General features: G+C 42.8%; 1 protein-coding gene across 1 annotated transcript in view; it reads right to left on the bottom strand.

Annotated features, from left to right (window-relative positions):
- Positions 1–468: 468 nt before the first annotated feature.
- LOC129045752 (acyl-coenzyme A synthetase ACSM2B, mitochondrial-like) overlaps positions 469–25234 on the bottom strand; it is a 43022-nt gene continuing 18256 nt past the window's right edge. Inside the window, exons 5-14 of the mRNA XM_064592642.1 lie at positions 24667–24810; positions 18335–18491; positions 16090–16169; positions 15760–15883; positions 14501–14581; positions 6054–6155; positions 5013–5140; positions 4792–4891; positions 3563–3682; positions 469–573 (exon numbers count right to left, since the gene is read on the bottom strand). Of these exons, the coding sequence (XP_064448712.1) occupies positions 469–573; positions 3563–3682; positions 4792–4891; positions 5013–5140; positions 6054–6155; positions 14501–14581; positions 15760–15883; positions 16090–16169; positions 18335–18491; positions 24667–24810 (1141 nt within the window). The remainder of the gene's footprint in view (positions 574–3562; positions 3683–4791; positions 4892–5012; positions 5141–6053; positions 6156–14500; positions 14582–15759; positions 15884–16089; positions 16170–18334; positions 18492–24666; positions 24811–25234) is intronic.

The raw sequence follows: 25234 nt of genomic DNA, 5'->3' as shown, positions 1-25234 counted from the left end.
CTCTTTTTGACTTATTTCGCTCAGCATAACACCCTCCAGTTCCATCCACGTCATTGCAAATGGCAAGATCTCATTCCTTTTGATGATTTATTGAGCTTTTTTATTTCCTCCTTCCCTCCCTTCCTTCTTCTCTTTCTCTCCCTTCCTCCAATTTTCTTTCCTCCATCCCTCCATCCCGCCTTCCTGCCCTCCCTCCTTTTCGTTCCTAATGGCTTTCTTTTGCTGTTTCATTCTTTCTCTAATTTTTCTTTCTTTTTTTCTCTCTTCCCCTCTCCTTTCCTCTCTCTCATTCCCTCCCTTTCTTCTTTCAACATCTAATATGGCAAGATTTTGTGCTAATAACCAGGGAAAGACAGAAATCAGTTGTCTTGTCATAAGGAACCTCATATCCCCAGGGGAAGGCAAAAGGCCCAAAGGGAAATGGAAGTATGTAGAAGTACTGCACCCAAAGGGATGCCCGTGCACGTGTCACTGGGCCACAGCTTGCCTAGATGTCTTCCACTCCTTGTCTCGAAGCTTCTTCCGCTGGATTTTCCCTGTGACAGTCTTGGGCAGTTCTGAGACAAACTCCACCTGTTGGGAAAAGTTAGTCCAGGGTGGGCCATCTCTAACCTCAGTGGGGTTGGATTTTTCAGAAGAACTGCTATAGGGTGAGAAAAAGCTCTTGAGGCAGAGGCTCCAGGTGAGTGAGGACTGAGCCTGGAACACTCCCAGGGCAGCCCCTAGGCAGTAAGAAGCTTTGGAAAGTGCTCTGGGACCAAGGTAAGAAGAGAATGGCTGGAATGGGACATAAAGGTCTAATCAATGGTGTTTGACATACCCTAGGACAGGGGAGAAGCAGCACAGTAAACACGACATGACGCAGTCCTCAGACAGCTGAGCTTTGACATCAGACTCCCTGGGCTGCAGTCTCTCCTCTACCACCTGCCTGGCTTTGGACAGGTCACTTGGCTTGTCTGAGACAGTTTCCCCACTGAGTTAACTGGAGGGCAGCAACAACTTTGTTGGGTTATTTGAGGATAAAATGAAATTATGCAGGCTAAATTCTTGATGGGTAAACACTAGAAAGGTAAACACTCAGAAATATTAGCTGTGGTTATTAACTTGGACTACAGACAGTAAATATTTAAGAGTTAGGAAACCTGACTTTGAATTCCAGCTCAGTCATTTCCTGTTGGCAGAACTGTAAAATCTCTCCAATTTCATCTTTCATGTCTGTGGGGAAAAAATGTTTGACGTCGAGGACCCCTCCATCTCTAATATTGCTGAATCCTAAGATATGGACGATGAAGACAGTTCACTGAGACTTCCTGTTACAAGGCTCGGCTTGCCAGGGCATTGGTCTAGGACTCAGATGGTCATGGGTTTGATAAAAATAATAATAATAGGGATACCAATATAGAAAAAGTTATCTTCTTAAAAGCTGATGTGGGGGTCTTCCACAGGCAAGACTGGACTTTGTCGAGGAACAGGTTTGTTAAAAATCACAGTGAAATGAAGCAGGGATTGGCAAAATCCAGCCCTCCTCCTATGTTTGTAAATGAAGTTTTATTTCAACACAGCTACACTCATTCATTCCCAATGGTCTCTGGATGCTTCAGCACTACAAGGCCGAACTGAGTAGATGAAGGGTAAAGGGTGTAGATAGAGGGTAAAGAGAAGCCACAGGGGAGATCTAGGAAGTGTTTGGTCTCAGGAAGGAGGGAAGAGATAGAAAGAATGCTGCCGAAAGCATTCTAGGGGAGAGACTTTTAAAAAGAGACACATCTATTGAGTAATATAATGTTATATTGTAGATCCCCTGGGTCCTCCAAAATATTCCGTTACAACTCGAAATTCATAATATTTTGGGTGATTAGAGTTCTAGTTTCCTTTTAAAGTACTTATTAAATGCTTATTATATGCTAGTCTTCTGAGTGCCTTATGTCTTACAAATATTATTAACTCTTCTTAGTAACAACCTAGAAAGGGGTAACACCATTTTCCCTATTTCACAGATAAGGAAACTGAGGCACAGAGAGATTGTTAAGTAAGTGATGAGGATGAATTTGGAATGCAACTGTCTAATTCCAGAGACTGTGCTATATTGACTGCCTCACTGTGAGTTTGAGGCTGAAAGTCTGTGTGGTGGACCCTCTGATGTGCTGCTCAGAGCCCCCTACAAGAATGATTTAACCCTCCCACCCCCCACCCCCCACTGCCAGACTGCTGCAGCCAAGGAGAGCTGCCCTTCCCAGGGCCACATTCCCATCCCAGCACAGCCTGCATCCAAGCCTGATCGACATGGGGCTATAAAGCACCCTCCCAACCTTGCCTGTAGCTCAGGAAATTCTGAAAGGTTGTCCTAGCTGCAGAACTCCCCATGGGGTTGGCTGAAGCCCCCCTGGTGAGACTACATCACAGTGCACCTTCACCTTCTGCCCAATCCTGCCCCCTTCTCTTCCCTTCCCTTCTCTTTCTTTCCCCAGTTGTTGATCCCAAAGCACTCCCTAATAAACCTCTTGTATGTTAATCTCCTTCCCAGAGTCTTTTTCTCAGAAAATCCGTCTATGACAATTAGCCTGTGCTAACAAAGCATCAGTGAGCTTCTGGGTTCTGTACACATCTCAGTAGCTTTAGGCTTAACATAGTTGCTCTCATCTCTACCCGAGACTCAGAAATATAGATTTTTTCCTTTCCCCTGGGGCAAGCTCCTATCTTGTACCCACTTCTAAAAACTGGGTCCCCCTTCAGTGTCAACTTCCATGCCTTAGTTCCCTGCCCCCAGAGCGAAAACAGGTAGAGCAGATTCTATGCTTTTTGCCTTTTCTGGTAAGAGCACTTCCATTTTCCTGTGGGAAGCCACCCTCCTCCCCTTCAGTCCATATCATAGGTATAGAGCAGTCTTCTCTCCGTCTTTCCTGCACATGACCCAGAACTGGCCAATCAGAATGTTCCATCACCCTGGTTCTAGGGATTATTTAATGATGGGCCCATGACCTAAACTGGTCCAATGAGAATCAATCTGAACACTTTTGCTGGTGCCTTTGGGGGGAAAGATGCTCTTTTATTACTGCGATTTACTAAATTGCTAAAAACCTGTGTTTGGAGCTGCCGGTGGCCATTACAAAGGGGGAGCATTTTAAGAAATGAAGACAATACAGAAAGAAGGTCAAGGGGTGAAAGAAGCATCCCTGACTACATCATTTGAATGCCTGGTACCAGCCACAACTAAAGCTGCCCCCACCCCTGGACAACTGTGCAAGCAATAAAGTTTGTGTTGGATTTCTGTTGCTGACAACTGAATGAATCCTGAATAAAAATAGTGAGACCCCAATGCAGAGAGTAGGAATTTGATGAGGTATTGACTAGAACTTATTCCCATGGGAGCACCCAACTTTCAATTCAAAGCAAGCTAAAGGCTGAGGCAAAATTTCAAGCCTCCAGATAGCTCCTGGATGGTCATAATCAGACAGAACTTTGGAATTATAGGCCTCATCCAGAGACTGAAGAAGAGAAATACAAGAGGAGAAATAGCTCTCCTTCCTCAAGTTGGGGGAACAAGGGAGCTCAAAGGTCTCACCTTCCTTGGATACTTGTATGGGGCTGTTACTGACTTCACATGCTCCTGCAGCTCCTTGGTGAGCTGGTCTGCGTCATCGGACAGAAACTGGGGGGCCAGGACCACAAATGCCTTCACCACCTGCAGCAAAGATGAGGGCCAAGAGAGAAGGGATCTGTGTGTTGTTATCTCCTAGAATAATGCAGAAGCAGGGTTAAGGCTTCCAACACAGCTACCCCCTTTATATCTCCTCAACTGTGCCTCTAGATACCTAGGTGAGAGAAAGGGAGACGATAGTGATAACAATGGCTAAGGTCCCAGCTCTCTCTCAAGTGGCTTATTGGATGGGCAGGTAGGACTGTAAATTGAAACCACTCCCACCTCATATCCAGGGATAATAGACAGTGATAGGGAGAAACTCCTTATAAGAGAAGAGCAAAAAATAAAGACTGGGATCATAAATCTAAATGATTTGTTTAACCAATCCAAACTACAGTTTGTACATCTATAAAAGGGTGATCCAATTGTCATACTTAATTCATGGGAAATAAAATGAAATCATATATAGCAAGCCTTAGCTCAATGCTTGGCACAGAGGGATTTTCAATAGGGGATCCCTTTGGGCCTCCCTTGCCTAGTGACTCCTGTGATTTCCATGCTGATATGGCCCATACCTGCCAGAGATAAGATGTTATTCAACTTGTACCTTGTCGAAATGTACTTGGACATTAACTCACACCTCTGTACCTTACCTTTCTCTACACATATACCAAGTTCTGTTGGACTCCATCTGGGCCTGTTTCTATAACCCTAGCATTAAAGGGGTCTTTCTTCTTCCTTATATTCTCATTGTAAAGCCCATGGCTCCGGGGCTCTATCTCTTGCCTCAAATCCCTCCTCTGTTCTGGTCAGGAATCAAATTCTGATTCAAATGCCAACCAGCAGAATGGAAAGAATCCCTGTGGCCTCATAATAATAGACCACATATGGTCCTTGCTATGTACCAGGCCTTGTTGCAAGCACGTTATGAATATTAACACATTCCTCACAATAACACCTCATCTTACAGATGGGAAACTGAGGCTCAAAGAGGCTGAGTAACTTGCCCAAGGTCACACCGCTGGTAAGTGGCAGGGCTTTCCAGCCCCCAGATTCCATGATCTTAAGCACCATGCAGTGTGCCCTTGTCTCCAAAATCTGCACACTCCACCTCCCAACCTTGAACCTCCAGGCTGCTGCTCCCATGTCACCTCTCCTCGGACAGGGTCCGGGCTGCTGATTACAGCTGTCTCAACCACAGCAGGATGCTCCATCAGGGCATTCTCCACCTCTGAAGGCCCAATCCGGTACCTGCAGAAGAGCCTGTCTTTCAGAGAACACTGGACACGCAACCTCTAAGCCAGCCTAAAAGTTCAGAGCCAGCCAGAATAAAGATCCGGGTTAGCCTTCCCAGCCCAGAAACCAAGCTCACCCGCTGGAGTTAATGATGTCATCTGCCCGCCCTAGGTACTGGAAATAGCCATCTTGATCCTTGATTGCCCGATCTCCAAGGATCCAAAAGTCTCCTCGAATGTTGGCTGCTGTCTTCTCAAGATTGTCCTAGTGACCATAGCAAGGCATAGTCATTGTAACTGCAAAGCTGAACTCCTCTGCCCCAGGGCTGGCAGGAACAAATGTGTAGATTGAACAACTTCACATGATGATCTTGCCCTGGGCCTGCCAAACTCAGCCCTCAGATGGACCTGGAACTTTCTCCTTTATTTCAATTATTGTATCCAGTGTCTCTCACCTACTCCCCAGGGTCCAGGCTGATGGATAATATTGATGCACTTATTCACCTATGCTCTAGGGCATTACCTTGTAGTAAGCACACAGTAAATGGCAGCAACTATTAGCACTGCATTTATTATTTAAGTGATTATTTCATCATCCTGGTATTAGAAGGTGTGTGTTTGAGGCCTTCCCTGTCCATTTTTTCAATAGTAGCGGTCTTGGCTGACTCTTATAATCTGACTTCACCATCCATCCTCACCTGTACAGCAAGGCGGTTGGAAGTAAGGATCATCTATTTCTAACATTCCAAGGTCTGAAGATAGGGATGCTTTCAACTATATGGTAAGTCTCAATGTCATGTCTAACATGGCTCTAAAGGAAATTGATGACATAGAGCAGGGGAGAGATACTTGGAGAGGGGCAGAGCTGCCCTTGGGAGAGTATTGCTGTATGTAGTATGGGGGCAATAAATTTTTTTGGCATGAAACAGTTTTTGGGGGGGTGGAAAAGGGTAATGGGAGAAAGATTAATTCTTCAAAAGGAATCTTAGGGGTAGGTTAAGGATGGCAGGGATGAATACCCAGTTTTTTCTCTCTGCAAAGTGCCCATTCTTGGAACACCCCTTGTCCCATGTCCTGTCATGGTTTATCTCTTGGGAGGTACATAACTTTGCCCCCCACCATCCCTCTCAGAGTCCACTATCCCCACAGGGAACAGAGGGAAGGAGTGGGTTCCTCACCACATAGCCAGAGAAGATGCCTATAGGCCTGATGGGCTTTACGCGGATGCCCAAGTCTCCCTCCATGCCAGGGGGCAAGACCTTGCCCTTGTCGTCTAAGACCTGAAGGAGGAAGCAGATAGGAAGAAGATTCTGCATAACAGGAGGTGGCTGGAGTGAAGAGCTGAGCTGGTCTGACGGAACACCCTCTTGCTCCAGTGGTGACTGAAAACAAGAACCAGAAACCAAGGAGAGCAAAGAATTTTACACCTCAACTTCTAATCCATCTGCCTGGGATGGATGAGGTAAAGCCCCCTATGGAGACTGGACCAGATGAGCTTGGGAAGAATCTTCTGTCTGCAGGAGCTCAGTAAATGTAATAGCCTCCTATAATAGCCTCATTATCTTTGAGGGCCATGAACTTGAACATCAGACAGATCAAAACTCAAAGTATGCCCTGCTACCCTACCAGTTGACTTTGAGCTGCCTGAGCTCTATGTTTCAGTGCCTTCATTTGTCTTAACAGGGATGATAACAGCTTATGTCACAGAACTGTATGAGAATGAAGGAAGCTATTTTTTAAAAGGTATTTCTAGTAGTCAGGGGGAGGGAGAAGCAGGCAATTAGAAATAACACTGAATAGAGTATAAGTTGTTATACGTCAGATACATATACCCATGCACATAACCATAGACACAAATTCTATCTCTTGGAATTTAGCCCAATGAAATAATAAGGGAAAAGAGCAAAATTTTAGCTAAGACATCTTGCTTGTTGTTCTTACTAGTGAAACTTTTGGAAATCATCCAGTGACCAACAAAAGGCATAAAGAGGAGTGGAGCCATACAATCTACTACTATATAGTCATTAAAATTCATGTTGTAGTATTTGACCTGGAAAGATGGTCATCCAAGATTGTTCAAGATAAAAAAGTTACAAAATGATATGTCAAGATTCACCCTTATTTTTCAAAAATGCATACATTTATAGAAATGGCTAGCTACTTAATTTGCTGGCTATTCAAAGTGGTTTTCTCTGGATAAGAACATGAGTAATTTACGTTGGGAGCAAGATGGCGGAGGTGTAGGAGATCTGGATTTTGTCTGGTCCCAGGAATTCAGCTGGATAGGGATCAAACCATTCTGAACACCTACAAACTCAACAGGAGATCAAAGAAAAGAATAGCAACAACTCTCTGAACAGAAAAGTGACCACTTTCTGGAAGGTAGGATGTGTGGAGAAGTGATCCAAGGCGATATTTGGGAGGGTAGATGGCCGGGAAAGAGGCCTCCATCAGCCGCTTCTGGCAAGTGATAGAGCAGCGGAGCACAAAACCGGAACTTTTATCGGCTCCACTGAGGAACATCGCTCCAGTGGCTAAGCGGGCGGTGGAACCCTAGCTGGGACAGTGTGGTCTCAGGACCCTTGGGGTCACAGAAAGACCGGGGGTGCCTGAGTGCAGCAGAGCTCCCAGGTATCGGAGCAGATAAGCCGGCTGCAGAGACAGAGCTGAGGCGCGGGCTCTCAGCTCAGGGTTGTCATAAACCGTGATCCATGGCACAGTTGGGCCCCTGCTCCTCCAGCAGGGACCCAACAAGCGGCAGATATGGGGAGACTCCCCTTCCTCCCCCGGGAGGAGCGGCGCAGGAGCACACCGCAGGGATCTGCTGGGTTTGGAGACTCCACATGGGGTCGTGTGCCAGAGATAGAAACACTTGGTCACAGGCCGGGTGAGCATGGAGGGCGGCTGGAGACCAGGGAGACAGGAGTGACTGACTGCTTTTCTCTGGGGGCGCACTGAGGAGTGGGGCCCCGAGTTCTCGGCCCCGGAGCTTGGGAGGCTGCCATTTTCACTCTCCTCCTCCAAAGCTGTACGGAAAGCTTGCAGGGAACAAAAGCTCCTGAGAGCAAACCCGAGCAGATTACTTAGCCTGGACGAGCAAGGACGGGGCAATTCCGCCTCCGGCAAAGACACTTGGGAACCATGGCAACAGGCCCCTCCCCCAGAAGATCAGCAAGAACAGCCAGCCAAGACAAGTTTACCAATCAATGAGAATGGCCGAACTCCAGTGCTAGGGGACTACTGCACATAGAATTCACGGCTTTTTTACCATGATTCTTTAGTCTTTCAAAGTTAGTTTTTTTTTTTACCTGTCTTTTTTTTTTTGAATTTTTCTTTTTCCCTTTTTCAACCAACATCTTATCAATCCCTTTTTTTAAAAAATATTTTTTATTTTTCATTTTTAGAGTCATACTCTATCCCTTCATAGCAGTTATCCTTATTTTTGGTATATATATATAAGTTGTTCTCTCTTTAAAATTTTGGGATACAGTTTCTTATAACACATCAAAATATACCCTAAATCTCTACTGTATGGCTTTGTTCTAGTCTCCTGCCTGATCACATTCTCTCCTCCTTTTTTTTTTTTAAATCCTCTTCTCTCTTTTTTCAACCAACTTCTTATCTTATCAATTCCTTTTATAAAATCTTTTATAATTTTCATCTTTATAGTCATATTCCATCCCTTCATCATATTAACCCTTATTTTTGTACATATAGAAGTTTTTCTTTCTTTAAAATTTTAGGAGGCACTTTCTTCTAACAAACCAAAATATACCCAAAATCTAGTGTGTGGCACTGATCTGTGTACCAGCCTGATCATATTTGATCATATTCTGGTTTTTTTGTTTTGTTTTGTTTTAGATTGTTTTTATCTTTTTCTTTTTTCTTTCTTTTCCCCCAGTTTCAGGTCTTTTCTGATTTGTTTAGAGTATATTTTCTAGGGACCTTGTTACCCTGTTAGCATTTTATTCTCTCATTCATCTATTCTCCTCTGGACAAAATGACAAGATGGAAAAAATCATCTCAACAAAAAGAACAAGAGACAGTACTGACTGCCAGGGACCTAATCAATATGGACATTAGTACGATGTCAGAACTAGAGTTCAGAATGATGATTTAAAAGATACTAGCTGGGCTTGAAAAAAGCATGGAAGTTATTAGAGAAATCCTTTCTGGAGAAATAAAAGAACTAAAATCTAACCAAGTTGAAATCAAAAAGGCTATTAATGAGGTGGAATAAAAAATGGAGGCTCTAACTGCTAGGATAAATGAGGCAGAAGAGAGAACTAGTGATATAGAAGACCAAATGATGGAAAATAAAGAAGGTGACAAAAAGAGATAAACAACTACTGGATCACGAGGGCAGAATTCTAGCTATAAGTGATACCGTAAGATGAGACAACATGAGAATAATTGGGATCTCAGAAGAAGAAGAAAGAGAGAGAGGAGCAGAAGGTATATTGGAACAAATTATAGCAAAGAACTTCCCTAATTTGGGGAAGGAAACAGGCATCAAAATCCAGGAGGCACAGAGAACCCCTCTCAAAATCAATAAAAATAGGTCAACACCCTGACATCTAATAGTAAAACTTACAAGTCTCAGAGACAAAGAGAAAATCCTGAAAGCAGCTTGGGAGAAGAGAGATGTAACCTACAATGGTAGAAACATTAGATTGGCAACAGACCTATCCAAAGAGACCTGGCAGGCCAGAAAGGACTGGCAGGATATATTCAAAGCACTAAATGCGAAAAATATGCAGCCAAGAATACTATATCCAGCTAGGCTGTCATTGAAAATAGGAGAGATAAAAAGCTTTCAGGACAAACAAAACCTAAAGGAATTTGCAAACACGAAACCAGCCCTACAAGACATAGTGAAAGGGGTTCTCTAAGCAAAAAGAGACCCTAAAAGCAACATAGACCAGAAAGGAACACAGACAATATACAGTAACAGTCACCTTACAGGCAATACAATGGCACTAAATTCCTATCTTTCAATAGTTACCCTGAATGTAAATGGGCTAAATGCCCCAATCAAAAGACACAGGCTATCAGACTAGATAAAAAAACAAGACTCATCGATATGCTGTCTGCAAGAGACTCATTTTAGACCCAAAGACACCCCCAGATTGAAAGTGAAGGGGTGGAAAACCATTTACCATGCTAATGGACACCAAAAAAAAGCTGGGGTGGCAATCCTTATATCAGACAAATTAGATTTTAAACCAAAGATGGTAATAAGAGATGAGGAAGGACACTATATCCTACTTAAAGGGTCTATCCAACAAGAAGATCTAACAATTTAAATATCTATGCCCCTAACATGGGAGCAGCCAATTATATAAGGAACTAAATAACAAAAGCACAGAAACACATCAACAATAATACAAAAATAGTGAGGGACTTTAACACCCCCCTCAGTGAAATGGACAGATCATCTAAGCAAAAGATCAACAAGGAAATAAAGACTTTAAATGACACACTGGACCAAATGGGACTTCACAGATATATTCAGAACATTCCATCCCAAAGCAACGGAATACACATTCTTCTCTAGTGTCCATGGAACATTCTCCAGAATAGATCACATCCTAGGTCACAAATCAGGTCTCAACCGGTACCAAAAGATTGGGATCATTCCCTGCATATTTTCAGACCACAATGCTTTGAAACTAGAACTCAATCACAAGAGGAAAGTCAGAAAGAACTCAAGTACATAGAGGCTAAAGAGCATCCTACTATAGAACGAATGGGTCAACCAGGAAATTAAAGAGGAATTTAAAAAATTCATGGAAACCAATGGAAATGAAAACACAACTGTTCAAAACCTTTGGGATACAGCAAAGACAGTCCTAAGAGGAAAGTATATAGCAATACAAGCCTTTCTCAAGAAACAAGAAAGGTCTCAAATACACAACCTAACCCTACACCTAGAGGAGCTGGAGAAAGAACAGCAAATAAAGCCTAAACCCAACAGGAGAAGAGAAATAATAAAGATCAGAGCAGAAATCAATGAAATAGAAACCAAAAGAATAGTAAAACAGATCAATGAAACTAGGAGCTGGTTCTTTGAAAGAATTAACAAGATTGCTAAACTTCTGGCCAGACTTATCAAAAACAAAAGAGAAATGACCCAAATCAACAAAATCATGAATGAAAGAGGAGAGATCACAACCAACACCAAAGAAATACAACAATTATAAGAACATATTATGAGCAACTCTATGCCAGCAAATTAGATAATCTGGAAGAAATGGATGCATTCCTAGAGATGTATCAACTACCAAAACTGAACCAGGAAGAAATAGAAAACCTGAACAGACCTATAACCACTAAGGAAATTGAAGCAGTCATCAAAAATCTCCCAAAAAACAAAAGCCCAGGGCCAGATGGCTTCCCAGGGGAATTCTACCAAACATTTCAAGAAGAATTACTACTTATTCTTCTGAAACTGTTCCAAAAAATAGAAATGGAAGGAAAACTTCCAAACTCGTTTTATGAGGCCATCATTACCTTGATCCCAAAACCAGACAAAGACCCCATCAAAAAGGAGAATTACAGACAAATATCCTTGATGAACATGGATGCAAAAATTCTCACCAAAATACTACCCAATAGGATCTAACAGTGCATTAAATGGATTATTCACCATGACCAAGTGGGATTTATCCCTAGGCTGCAAGGTTGGTTTAACATCCGCAAATCAATCAATGGGATACAATACATTAATAAAAGAAAGAACAAGAATCATATGATCCTCTCAATAGATGCAGAAAAACCGTTTGACAAAGTACAGCATCCTTTCTTGATCAAAACTCTTCAGAATATAGGGATAGAGAGTACATACCTCAATATCATAAAAAGCCATCTATGAAAAACCTACAGTGAATATCATTCTCAATGGGGAAAAACTGAGAGCTTTGCCCCTAAGGTCAGGAACACGGCAGGGATGTCCACTATCACCACTGCTATTCAACATAGTATTGGAAGTCCTAGCCACAGCAATCAGACAACAAAAAGAAATCAAAGGCATCCAAATTGGCAAAGAAGAAGTCAAACTCTCACTCTTTGCAGATGATATGATACTTTATGTGGAAAACCCAGAAGACTCCACCCCAAAACTGCTAGAACTCATACAGGAATTCAGTAAAGTGGCAGGAATAAAATCAATGCACAGAAATCAGTGGCATTCCTATACACCAACAACAAGACAGAAGAAAGAGAAATTAAGGATTTGATCCCATTTACAATTGCATCCAAAACCATAGGATAACTAGGAATAAATCTAACCAAAGAGGCAAAGGATCTGTACTCAGAAAACTATAAAATACTCATGAAAGAAATTGAGGAAGACACAAAGAAATGGAAAAACGTTCCATGCTCATGGATTGGAAGAACAAATATTGTGAAGATGTCAATGCTACCTAGAGCAATCTACACATTCAATGCAATCCTCATCAAAATACCATCCACTTTTTTCAAAGAAATGGAACAAATCATCCTAAAATTTGTATGGAACCAGAAAAGACCCCGCATAGCCAGAGGAATATTGAAAAAGAAAAGCAAAGCCGGCGGCATCACAATTCTGGACTTCCAGCTCTATTACAAAGCTGTCATCATCAAGACAGCATGGTACTGGCACAAAAACAGACACATAGATCAATGGAACAGAATAGAGAGCCCAGAGATGGACCCTCAACTCTATGGTCAACTCATCTTCGACAAAGCAGGAAAGAATGTCCAATGGAACAAAGACAGTCTCTTCAACAAATGGTGTTGGGAAATTGGATAGCCACATGGAGAAGAATGAAACTGGACCATTTCCTTACACCACACACAAAAATAGACTCCAAATGGTTGAAAGAACTAAATGTGAGACAGGAGTCCATCAAAATCCTAAAGGAGAACACAGGCAGCAACCTCTTTGACGTCAGCCGCAGCAACTTCTTCCTAGAAACATCGCCAAAGGTAAGGGAAGCAAGGGCAAAAATGAACGATTGGGACTTCATCAAGATAAAAAGCTTTTGCACAGCAAAAGAAATAGTCAACAAAACCAAAAGACAACCAACAAAATGGGAGAAGATATTTGCAAATGACATATCAGATAAAGGGCTAGTATCCAAAATCTATAAAGAACTTCTGAAACTCAACACCCAAAGAACAAATGATCCAATCAAGAAATGGGCAGAAGACATGAACAGACATTTTTCCAAAGAAGACATCCAAATGGCCAACAGACACACGAAATAGTGCTCAACATTGCTTGGCATCAGGGAAATCCAAATCAAAACCTCAACGAGATACCAGTCAGAATGGCTAAAATTAACAAGTCAGGAAATGACAGATGTTGGCGGGGATGCGGGGAAAGAGGAACTCTCCTACACTGTTGGTGGGAATGCAAGCTGGTGCAGCCACTCTGGAAAACTGTATGGAGGTTCCTCAAAAAGTTGGAAATAGAGCTACCATACGATCCAGCAATTGCACTACTGGGTATTTACCCCAAAGATACAAACGTAGGGATCCGAAGGGGTACGTGCACCCCAATGTTTACAGCAGCAATGTCCATAATAGCCAAACTGTGGAAAGAGTCAAGATGTCCATCAACAGATGAATGGATAAAGAAGACGTGGTAGGGCGCCTGGGTGGCTCAGTTGGTTAAGCGACTGCCTTCGGCTCAGGTCATGATCCCGGAGTCCTGGGATCAAGTCCCACATCGGGCTCCCAGCTCAGCGGGGAGCCTGCTTCTCCCTCTGACCCTATCCCCTCTCATGCTGTTTCTCTCTCTCTCTCTCTCTCTCTCTCTCTCTCTCAAATAAATAAATAAAATCTTTTTAAAAAATGTGGTATATATATACAATGGAATATAATGCAGCCATCAAAAGGAATGAAATCTTGCCATTTGCAATGACATGGATGGAACTGGAGGGTGTTATGCTGAGGGAAATGAGTCAATCTGAGAAAGACATGTATCATATGACCTCACTGATATGAGGAATTCTTAATCTCAACAAACTGGGGTTGCTGGAGTGGTGGGGGATGGGAGGGATGGGGCGGCTGGGTGATAGACATTGGGGAAGGTATGTGCTATGGTGAGCACTGTGAATTGTGCAAGACTGTTGAATCAGATCTATACCTCTGAAACAAATAATACATTAAATGTTAAAAAAAAAAAGAAGAAGAAGAAGATAGCAGGAAGGGAAGAATGAAGGGGGGAAAATCGGAGGGGGAGATGAACCATGAGAGACGATGGACTCTGAAAAACAAACTGAGGGTTCTAGAGGGGAGGGGGGTGGGAGGATGGGTTAGCCTGGTCATGGGTATTAAAGAGGGCACGTTCTGCATGGAGCACTGGGTGTTATACGCAAATAATGAATCATGGAACACTACATCAAAAACTAATGATGTATGGTGATTAATGTAACATAATAAAAAAAAGGATATGATTAATTTTCTTTCATCTTTCCTCCCTCCCTCCCTTCTTTTCATCATTACCCTTCTTTTTTAAATATTATTTAAATATCTTTAATTTCCATGATTTTTCCTCAGTGAACAAGGTAATAAATAAATTCCTGAAAAATTAGTGCATTCCCTATTTTTCCCTCCCTCCTTAGAGCCCCTAACAAACCTGCACATCATAATGGGGAATAGCAGTTCCCAGGTAACCAGGTTTGATTTTCATGGTCTTGGAAACTCTGCAAGTGAGTCCCTGCAAAAGATTGGTAGACAGATTGGCAAACCTCAGGAGGGGTCACAGAAAAAAAACAAAAAAAGATTTAGCAGAGCAGAGCAGATCTTAACATAGTCCTGTTCCTGGCTTCCTCCACTTTACTGGAACCCCTACCCTGGGGGTTGCACTACATTGTTTAGAAAGCATTCCAACTGACCCCTACCCAGGGAAAAGGATCTGACAGCCACATTTTAATCTATTTTGAGGGAGCTAAACTTTAATAAGGGTCCATAGACTACAAAAGTCCTTTAAAACAGTATGGGATTAAATTACTTCCCATAAGAGAGCTAGCTCTGCTTGAATCCTAAAATGAATCCTACAGAGATGCTGGTGTTTAAAGGAACATTCCCTAAACATGGCTTTTTCTGAAAGGCTAGAAGCCCTTGCCACACATCCACTGTCCTCACCCACATTTGCAAAGCTCTTCCCCATCACAGTGCTCTCATCCATAATCCCTCTCAGGAATCCTGCCAGGGGGACCCATTAGCGGTAAAGGGGTGTAGGATAAAAGAGTGGAGAGGAGGCCAGAGGTACTGAGTGTCACAGGTAAAAGGCAAGGTGGCTGGGGAAAATTTGCTGGGGAAACTATTCCTCAGGTTGTTTTGATAAAGCAGCAGAGTTTAGAGCAATACAAAGTAAATTTTGGGGGGCCCCAAGAGGGGGCCCCAAGAGTTCCAAGAAGACATCTCAGCAGGCAAGGTGGGGGGCTTACTGGGTTCTTCTCCCCATTCCTCACTTTAGTCTGAGCAGCTTAGGACAGAGTCTGACATGCTTGATGAATTTGGGTCTCTGCTAAAATGTTACCCCATTACAGAGGACTTTCCTGACAACCATTTTGGAAATACCAGTCCCTCATCCCACGTCACCTCATGTCACCTGCTTTACTTTCCTCCACAGAACATCTCACTGTCTGCCATGTCATGTATCTATTAGTTTACATCTCAGCCCCCCAATACCACTAGAACGTAATGTCCAGGAGAGGAGGAGCTCTGGCTACTTCGTTTCTGTTCAATTGTCAATACCTATTCCACAGCAGGTGCTCAATAAATGCTTATTGAATAAGTGCATGAATAAGTAGTGGCTCATGTTTTTATTATCAGAGAGCCTTTTGAAGCCCACCAGGTGCACCAGCCCATGGTTGCCGTAGGAGCAGGTACCGTTTCTGTCTGGCCATAGCACTCTCGGATGTCCAGTCCTGTCTGGGCCCTCCAGTTCTCCAAAGTGTCTGGAAGGAGGGTCTCTCCTCCACTGAAGCAGTTCTGGAGATGTGGGAACTTGTAACTGAAGGAGAGAAAGGAGGTAAATGTTCCCCCTGAGCCTCCCTGGAACAAAACCCTGTCCAGGCCTAAAGAGGATTCCAGGTACTTTAATGATGAGGGCAACCCATGCTTAACAGGTCAGAGAGACGAGCATATGTGTATGTGGTGGAGGCAGGAGGATGGACCAATAAACCCGGAGGCTCAAACCAACCCCCAAAGCCCCATCACCTAGAAAGATCCTGTTGTACCAACATCCAGTAAACAATGGGTGCTCCTACCATGCTGTTGATTGGATAGCTGGACAGCACCTAGAGGGAGAGAGCTGGCTGACACCAACCACCAGATTAGGTGCTGAACTTATCAGCATACACAGTGGTTGCAAGCATGGGCCCTGGAGGTGGGCTCTGGATTTAAATCTTACCTTCTTTATTCTGTCTATTTCAGGCCAAATCCTCAAGCCAAAAATAACAAAGAAATAACCACCTATAATTACAGAGAAAGGGTCCAGGACTCATTTGGAACATTTTTGTCAAATCCTGGCTTACTGTTCCTGCCACTTTAATGACTCGCCCCCACTAACACACCTCTAGAATTATGTAAACCTCCAGTCACCAAGGGAAGGAGCTCAGTCAGTGTTACAAATTGGACATATGGTCTTGGTTAAGTCACTTAACCTTCCAGGACTAGCTTTGTTAACAGATTAATTCCAGCCCTATTTTCCTGAAGCTATTTTTGGGACATAATTCAGGTATAAAAGTGCTTTGAAAAGTTAAAAGCACCAGGGCACCTGGGTAGCTCAGTCAGTTAAGCAGCCGACTCTTGGTCTTGGCTCGGGTCATGATCTCAGGGTCCTTGGATCCAGCCCCTCATTGGGTTCCATATTCAGCAGGGCGTATGCTTGAGGATTCTCTCTCTCCCTCTCCCTTTGCCCTTCCCCCTGGTCACACATGCACACTCTCTCTCAAATAAATAAATCTTAAAGAAAAAACTCAGAAGTGCCTATAAACAATTCAGTAAAAGTGTTATTAAAAATAGGTAGTACTGAATACTTGTCAGCCCTGTGCTATCTCATTGAATTCTCACGATAACCTCATGGAGTGTATATTAACACCCACATTTTAAGAAGGGAAAACTGTGAGTCAGAGGGTTAAATAATTTGCCCAAGGTCATACAACCAGCAGGGTGTGGAATCAGCATTTCTGGCCCATACTTTTAACTGTGATGCAACACCACCTCCATCCCATGTTTTGCTTTGTGCATAATTTATTACAAAGAGTGATTCAGGCAAAAATGTCTAGAAAAAAAAGCATTAACATTAGCACATCACACAATTATTTCCTCTAAGTGTCCTTTTAAAAAAAAAAACTATTTTATTTATTTGTCAGAGAGAGAGAGAGCGCGCGCAAGCATGAAGACAAGCAGGGGGAGGGGCAGAGGGAGAAGCAGGCTCCCCGCTGAGCAAGGAGCCCAATGCGGGACTCTATCCCAGGACCCTGGGGATCATGACCTGAGCCGAAGGCAGATGCTTAACCATCTGAGCCACCCAGGTGTCCCTCCTCTGAGTGTTCATGATGAACTGGTATAAGTGATGAAAATTTTCTCATTTCCCTTATTGCTTTGCTTTACAGGAAGCCCAACAAACAATCGGCTACTCATTTGCTATACTTCTCCTTAATCCCCTTCATCCTACCCCCCTCAACCCACTGACATCTCCACCCTATATTTTCCTAATATGCTTTACAATTTTACATCTGTTTTCATGTTGCTGTTTTCCACTTGTATCATTTAATAAAAGCCACTTCAAATCCTTTTCAGAAGAAGGCACTTACTCTGTTTAAATTTGTTTAAAACAGAGAATGACGGAACCATCTGAAGAGAATCTCTTGAGAGAATCCAGACCATGCCTGACCTTTTGACCTTTAAGTATGCCAACCATGCCTCAGTTTGCTCCCAGGGTCTCTGGTGCCAGCCAAACAGAAGTCTGAGTGGGCCATCAACTGCTTCAGAGACCTGGAGGCCCCAGGACATCAATGGCCCATCTCCCCATCTATGTTGTAGAATCCAACACAGGGTGTGCATTTTCAAGCAAAATAAACCCATTTCCATTGCTTTGTTCCTCCAGGGTCATGTAACATGTACATTTTATTTAATGGCTGTCCCATGAAGTTCCACAGGAAAAAGTCTGATACTCAACACCAAAGCAAGAGCCCATTAAATATTTTGAGTGAACGAATGGCCAATGATAACTGCCTCCTAAATATATTCCTTTTATCTGTATATGGGTCTCTCTCCTTTCCTGGACCAGGAGCTCAAGGAGGGCAGGGACCATTTCCATCTTACTTACCGAATACTGTCCATCCATGTGGCAAGAGTTAGTAAATATTTGCTGAATTGAAAAGAAACTGAAATAAACTGGAGTGTGCAAACCTTGGGCTACCTCTGACCTTCTGGTGCAAACTGGATCCTGTCTTACCTTTAGAATGACTACTGGGTCAAACTTTGGCAAGAGATGGATAAATGTGCATGCTCCTGCTGTCCAAGGTTCCAAAAATGAAGTCAAGATGTTCAGTATCCAAGCTGTGTCTGATATGGTCCACATTATGTCAGAGGCTTGCAGGTCTGTCCATATGCTGAGAATATAGAAGAAATACATGTACATACAAATACATGAGTGCATGATGGGGTGGGCGGAGCACGAGTATGTATGGGGGGGTAGGGGTGGGTGTGCGCAAGTGTGTGTGTGTGTGTTTGTAGCACTTATACATAAGTATAAGCAGGCGGAGGGAAGGAGAGTTGTTCTAGCCACATGTCCTATTTCAAGAAGGAGCGAGTATTCAGAAGCTGTAATCCCAGCTGACATGACCTAACTGATAATTGGGTCTCATTCTCATTTTATCCCCAGAACTTAATACAGTTTTTGGCATGAGGTAACCACCCAGAAAATGTTTACTAACAAAAGACATCTAAGTGAATATTCTAAAAAGTGGCCTTGCGACACCTCGGAGAAGAAAAGATGGCGGAGGAGTAGGGGACCCTATTTCAACTGGTCCCCGGAATTGAGCTGGATATCTACCAGACCATTCTGAGCCCATGAAATCGGCCTTAGATGTAAGAAGATCTGGATCTCTAAAAACAGAATATTGCAGGCAGTTGGTTTCGAGGTACGAAGCGGGGAGCCATGATTCTGCGGGCAGATATCAGATATCGGAGGATAAAAGGCAGTGGGAGGGAGCCTGTCCATGGGGACTCTACACCGCCGGTGAGCGACAGCCTCATGCGCTGGGGATGGGGCACAGACTCGCAGACCAGTAGCGGGGGGGAAAGGACTTTAGGGCAGCCCCCAGGGGCGGAAACCCAGAGTGGCGGGGTCGCGCATGCGAACTGGGAGCGGCTGGGGGTTTTAGAAGCACAAAGGGCAGAGACGTGCCCCAACCTGAAGGCAGGACTGGGGGCGCTGCGGAGGGGCGCACAACCCAGACTGCTGCAGTTTATAGCAGCACGGACAGAAACGGAGACAGTGTGGCCTGGAGAGCTCACGGAAGAACAGAATGCGGTCTCTCTGCTCTGAGGCAGAGGGTTGGAAATGGTCTCTTCTGCTCTGACTCGCGGAAGAGACGCGGAAAGCCGCCAGGGAAAGCTGCCAGAGAACAAAAGCCCCAAAAACTGATTCCTGCTGAGCCCATCCCCCGCCACAGGGGTCACGGCAACTCCGCCCAAACAGGGTTGCCTGAGTAACAGCGCGGCAGGCCCCTCCCCCAGAAGACAGGCTGGGAAAACAAGAGGCCAGCAACCCTAAGGTCCCAAGAAACAGGTGCATCTTGCTTGGGTTCTGGTCAATAATTTGGACTCTATACATTCCCTCAACCACCCATCAACAGAATGACTAGGAGGAGGAAACCCCAAAATAGAAAAGATTCAGAGATTATGACTTATGCTGCAGATTTACAAATGAACGCAGATATAACCAAGATGTGGGAGATGGAATTCAGGCTAGCAATTGTGAAGACAATGGCTAGAATGGAGAAATCAATTAATGGCAACAAAGAGTCTCTAAGGACAGAAATGAAAGCTGAATTGGCAGAACTTAAAAATGCTATCAATGAGATCCAATCCAATCTAGATAATCGAACAGCTAGGGTAAGTGAGGCAGAAGAACGAATAAGCGATCTGGAAGACAATATAATAGATAAAAAGGGAAAAGAGGAGGCCAGGGAAAAACAACTCAGAATCCATGAAAATAGAATCAGAGAAATAAGTGACACCATGAAGCATTCCAATGTCAGCATAACTGGAATCCCGGAGGGAGTAGAGAGAGAGAGAGGACTAGAAGATGTATTTGACCAAATCGTAGCTGAGAACTTCCCTAATCTGGGGAATGAAACAAATATTCGTGTCCTAGAGGCAGAGAGGACCCATCCCAAGATCAACGAAAAGAGGCCAACACCCTGGCACATAATAGTAAAACTTGCAAATCTTAGAACCAAGGAAACCATCTTAAGGGCACTTAGGGGGAAGAGATTCCTTATGTACAGAGGGAGAAATATCAGAATAACGTCAGACCTATCCACAGAGACATGGCAAGCCAGAAAGGCCTGGCAAGACATATTCAGCATACTAAATGAGAAGAACATGCAGCCAAGAATACTTTATCTGGCAAGGCTGTCATTTAGAATGGATGGAGAGATGCAGAGCTTCCGCGACCGGCAGAAACTGAAAGAATATGTGACCACTAAGCCCGTCCTGCAAGAAATATTAAGCGGCGTTCTATAAAAGGAGAAAGACCCCAAGAGTCATATACAACAGAAATTTACAGGGTCAATCTATAAAAACAACGTCTTCACAGGCAACATGATGACAATTAATTCATATCTTTCAATAATCACTCTCAACATGAATGGCCTAAATGCTCCCATAAAACGGCACAGGGTTGCAGATTGGATAAAAAGACAGGACCCATCCATATGCTGCCTACAAGAGACTCATTTTGAACCTAAAGATACATCCAGACTGAAAGTGAAGGGATGGAGATCCACCTTCCATGCCAGCGGACCTCAAAAGAAAGCTAGGGTATGAGTTCTTATATCAGACAAATTAGATTTTAAACTAAAGTCTGTAATTAGAGACACAGAAGGACACTATATCATTCTTAAAGGGTCTATCCAACAAGAAGATCTAACAATTGTAAATATCTATACCCCCAACATGGGAGCAGCCATCTACATAAGCAACTGTTAACCAAAATAAAGAGTCATATTGATAACAATACATTAATTGTAGGAGACCTCAATACTCCACTCTCAGGAAGGGACAGATCATCTAAGCAGAAAATCAACAAGGAAACAAGAGCTTTGAATGATATTTTGGACAAGATGGACCTCATAGATATTTAGAGAACATTCCACCCTAAAACTACAGAATACTCATTCTTCTCGAGCACACATAAACTTTCTCCAGAATAGACCACATACTGGGTCACAAATAGGTCTCAACCGATATCAAAAGACTGAGATTATTCCCTGCATATTCTCAGATGGTAATGCTTTAAAACTGGAACTCAATCACAAGAAAAAATTTGGAAGAAATTCAAACACTTGGAAGTTAAAGACCACTCTGCTCAAGAATGTTTGGGTCAACCAGGAAATCAAAGAAGAACTTAAACAATTCATGGAAATCAAGGAGAACGAAAACACATTGATCCAAAACCTATGGGATACTGTGGTCCTAAGGGGGAAATTCATACCTATCCAAGCCTCACTCAAAAAAATAGAAAAATCCTGAATTTACCAACTAACTCTACACCTTAAAGAACTAGAGAAAAAGCAACAAACGACACCTAAGCCACGTGCTAGAAGAGAAATAATTAAAATTAGAGCAGAAATCAATGAATTAGAAACCAGAAACACAGTAGAGCAGATCAACGAAACTAGAAGCTGGTTCTTTGAAAAATTAATAAGATCGATAAACCACTGGCCAGACTTATCCAAAAGAAAAGAGAAAGGACCCAAATTAATAAAATTATGAATGAAAGGGGAGAGATCATGACTAACACCAAGGAAATAGAAACAATTATTAGAAATTATTATCAAGAACTATATGCCAATAAACTGAGCAACCTAGATGAAATGGAGGCCTTCCTGGAAACCTATAAGCTGCCAAGACTGAAACAGGAAGAAATTGACAACCTGAAGAGGCCAATAACCAGTAACAAGATTGAAGCAGTGATCAAAAACCTCCCAAAAAACAAGAGTCCAGGGCCCGATGGATTCCCTGGGGAATTCTACCAAACATTCAAAAAAGAAATAATACCTATTCTACTGAAGCTGTTTCAACAAATAGAAACAGAAGGAAAACTTCCAAACTCATTCTATGAGGCCAGCATTACCTTAATCCCCAAACCAGGCAAAGACCCCATCAAAAAGGAGAATTTCAGACTCATATCCCTGATGAATACGGATTCCAAAATCCTCAACAAAATCCTAGCTAATAGGATCCAACAATACATTAAAAGGATCATCCACCATGACCAAGTGGGATTTACCCCTGGGATACAAGGGTGGTTCAACATTCGGAAATCATTCAGTGTGACAGAACACATTAATAAGAGGAGAGAGAAGAACCATATAGTCCTCTCAATTGATGCAGAAAAAGCATTTGACAAAATACAACATCCTTTCCTGATTAAAACTCTTCAGAGTATAGGGATAGAGGGAACATTCCTCAAGTTCATAAAATCCATCTATGAAATACCCACAGCGGGTATCATTCTCAATGGGGAAAAGCTGAGAGCCTTTCCCTTAAGATCAGGAACACGACAAGGATGCCCACTCTCGCCACTGTTGTTCAACATAGTACTAGAAGTCCTAACAACAGCAATCAGACAACAAAACGAAATCAAAGGTATTCAAATTGGCAAAGAAGAAGTCAAACTCTCTCTTTTTGAAGATGACATGATAACCTATGTGGAAAATCCAAAAGACTCCACCCCCAAATTACTAGAACTCATCCAGCAATTCAGTAATGTGGCAGGATACAAAATCAATGCACAGAAATCAGTTGCTTTCTTATACACAAACAACACAACTGTAGAAAGAGAAATTAGAGAAACGATTCCCTTTACAATAGCACCAAAAACCATAAGATACCTTGGAATAAACGTAACCAAAGAGGTAAAGGATCTATACTCTAGGAACTACAGAACACTCATGAAAGAAATTGAAGAAGACACAAAAAGATGGAAAAATATTCCATGCTCATGGATCGGAAGAACAAACATTGTTAAAATGTCTATGCTACCCAGAGCAATCTATACCTTCAATGCCATCCCAATCAAAATTCCAATGACATTTTTCAAAGTGCTGGAACAAACAATCCTAAAATTTGTATGGAATCAGAAAAGACCCTGAATCACCAAGGAAATGTTGAAAAAGAAAAACAAAGCTGGGGGCATCATGTTGCCCGATTTCAAGCTATATTACAAAGCAGTGATCACTAAGACAGCATGGTACTGGCACAAAAACAAACATATAGACCAATGGAAGAGAATAGAGAGCCTAGATATGGACCCTCAACTCTATGGTCAAATAATCTTCGACAAAGCAGGAAAAAACATGCAATGGAAAAAAGACAGTCTCTTCAATAAATGGTGCTGGGAAAATTGGACAGCCACATGCAGAAGAATGAAACTCAACCATTCTCTAACACCATTCACAAAGATAAATGCAAAATGGATGAGAGACCTTAATGTGAGACAGGAATCCATCAAAATCCTAGAGGAGAACATAGGCAGTAACCTCTTTGACATCGTCCACAGCAACTTCTTTCAAGATACATCTCCAAAAACTAGTGAAACATAAGCAAAAATGAACTTTTGGGACTTCATCAAGATAAAAAGCTTCTGCACAGCAAAGGAAACAGTCAACAAAACAAAGAGGCAACCCACAGAATGGGAGAAGATATTTGCAAATGACAGTACAGATAAAGGGCTGGTATCCAAGATCTATAAAGAACTTCTCAAACTCAACACCCAAAAAACAAATAATCAAGTCAAAAAATGGGCAGAAGACCATGAACAGACACTTCTCTGAAGAAGACATACAAATGGCTAACAGACACAGGAAAAAATGTTCATCATCATTAGCCATCAGGGAAATTCAAATCAAAACCACATTGAGATACCACCTTACACCAGTTAGAATGGCAAAAATGGGCAGGGAGAGAAACAACAAATGTTGGAGAGGTTGTGGAGAAAGGGGAACCCTCTTACACTGTTGGTGGGAATGCAAGTTGGTACAGCCACTTTGGAAAACAGTGTGGAGATTCCTAAAAAATTTAAAAATAGAGCTACCCTATGACCCAGCAATTGCACTCCTGGGTATTTACCCCAAAGACACAGATGTAGTGAAAAGAAGGGCCATATGCACCCTAATGTTCATAGCAGCAATGTCTGCAATAGCCAAACTGTGGGAAGAGCCGAGATGCCCTTCAACAGATGAATGGATAAAGAAGATGTGGTCCATATATGGACTGGAAGGGGAAATGCACATAGACCTTGTGCTAATCCTATTAGACACATAGCTCAAAGTACTGAAGAGGTTTAGCGATCCCAAGTTATCTGGAACAAAAATGTCCCACCAAAGGTCACTCGATACCCAGCTTGCTAAGCCATGCTCCCTCTTGCCTGGCTTCCCAACTGTCTTTCTCAGAAGCAGCAGATGGTAGCCCATGCAAAGAGAACTGGACTTGAGCTCAGAAAAGTCTCAAGCCCTGGTCATGTAGTTTTCTGTAGAGAGAAAGGGTTTCTCTTACCCAGCATCCATCTTGGCCTTGATGCCCAGGCTTGAGTGGGAGTGTTCTGCCATTTTGGGAAGGCCACTAGTCCCACTGGTGAAGTAGATGGCAGCTGCTTCTTGGCTTCCAGTCTCTACACAGCAATGAGTGGTAGATGCTTCTCTGACAAAGACACAGACTGTCACATTCTCAGATCTCCCTGGGACACTAGATGTCCCGGCGACTCATCTTTTCCCATCTTCCCTCATGCTGGCAAGTCAGCCAACCCACTTCAGAAGGGGTGCTTATGAATGATTAAGATCAAGGGATTCTGAGTCAGTCACACCTGGGCTCAAAACCCACTCAGATTTGGCACTTGATGTGACTTCAGACTATTTATTTAACTTCTTTGAGTTTCACTTTCTGTATCTGTGAAATGTCATCAGTAATATCCATCTCATAGAGTTACTGAGAAAATTAACTGTAACACAAAGAAAATGAGCAACTTGCTTGGCAAAAACTCCATAAATGTTAACCTGATTGTTGTTGGGAGCCCTCACAGGATACCAGTTAATAGTAGGTGCTCATTTAGTATCAGTTTTCACAA

The sequence above is a fragment of the Mirounga angustirostris genome, unplaced genomic scaffold (assembly GCF_029215605.1).
Source record: "Mirounga angustirostris isolate CCGP_5_RB_7025 unplaced genomic scaffold, mMirAng1.0.hap1 SCAF_5, whole genome shotgun sequence".
In the NCBI taxonomy this organism is placed as follows: domain Eukaryota; kingdom Metazoa; phylum Chordata; class Mammalia; order Carnivora; family Phocidae; genus Mirounga; species Mirounga angustirostris.
The sequence above is the reverse complement of the archived record's forward strand: the minus strand, read 5'-3'. Positions and strand labels throughout refer to the sequence as shown.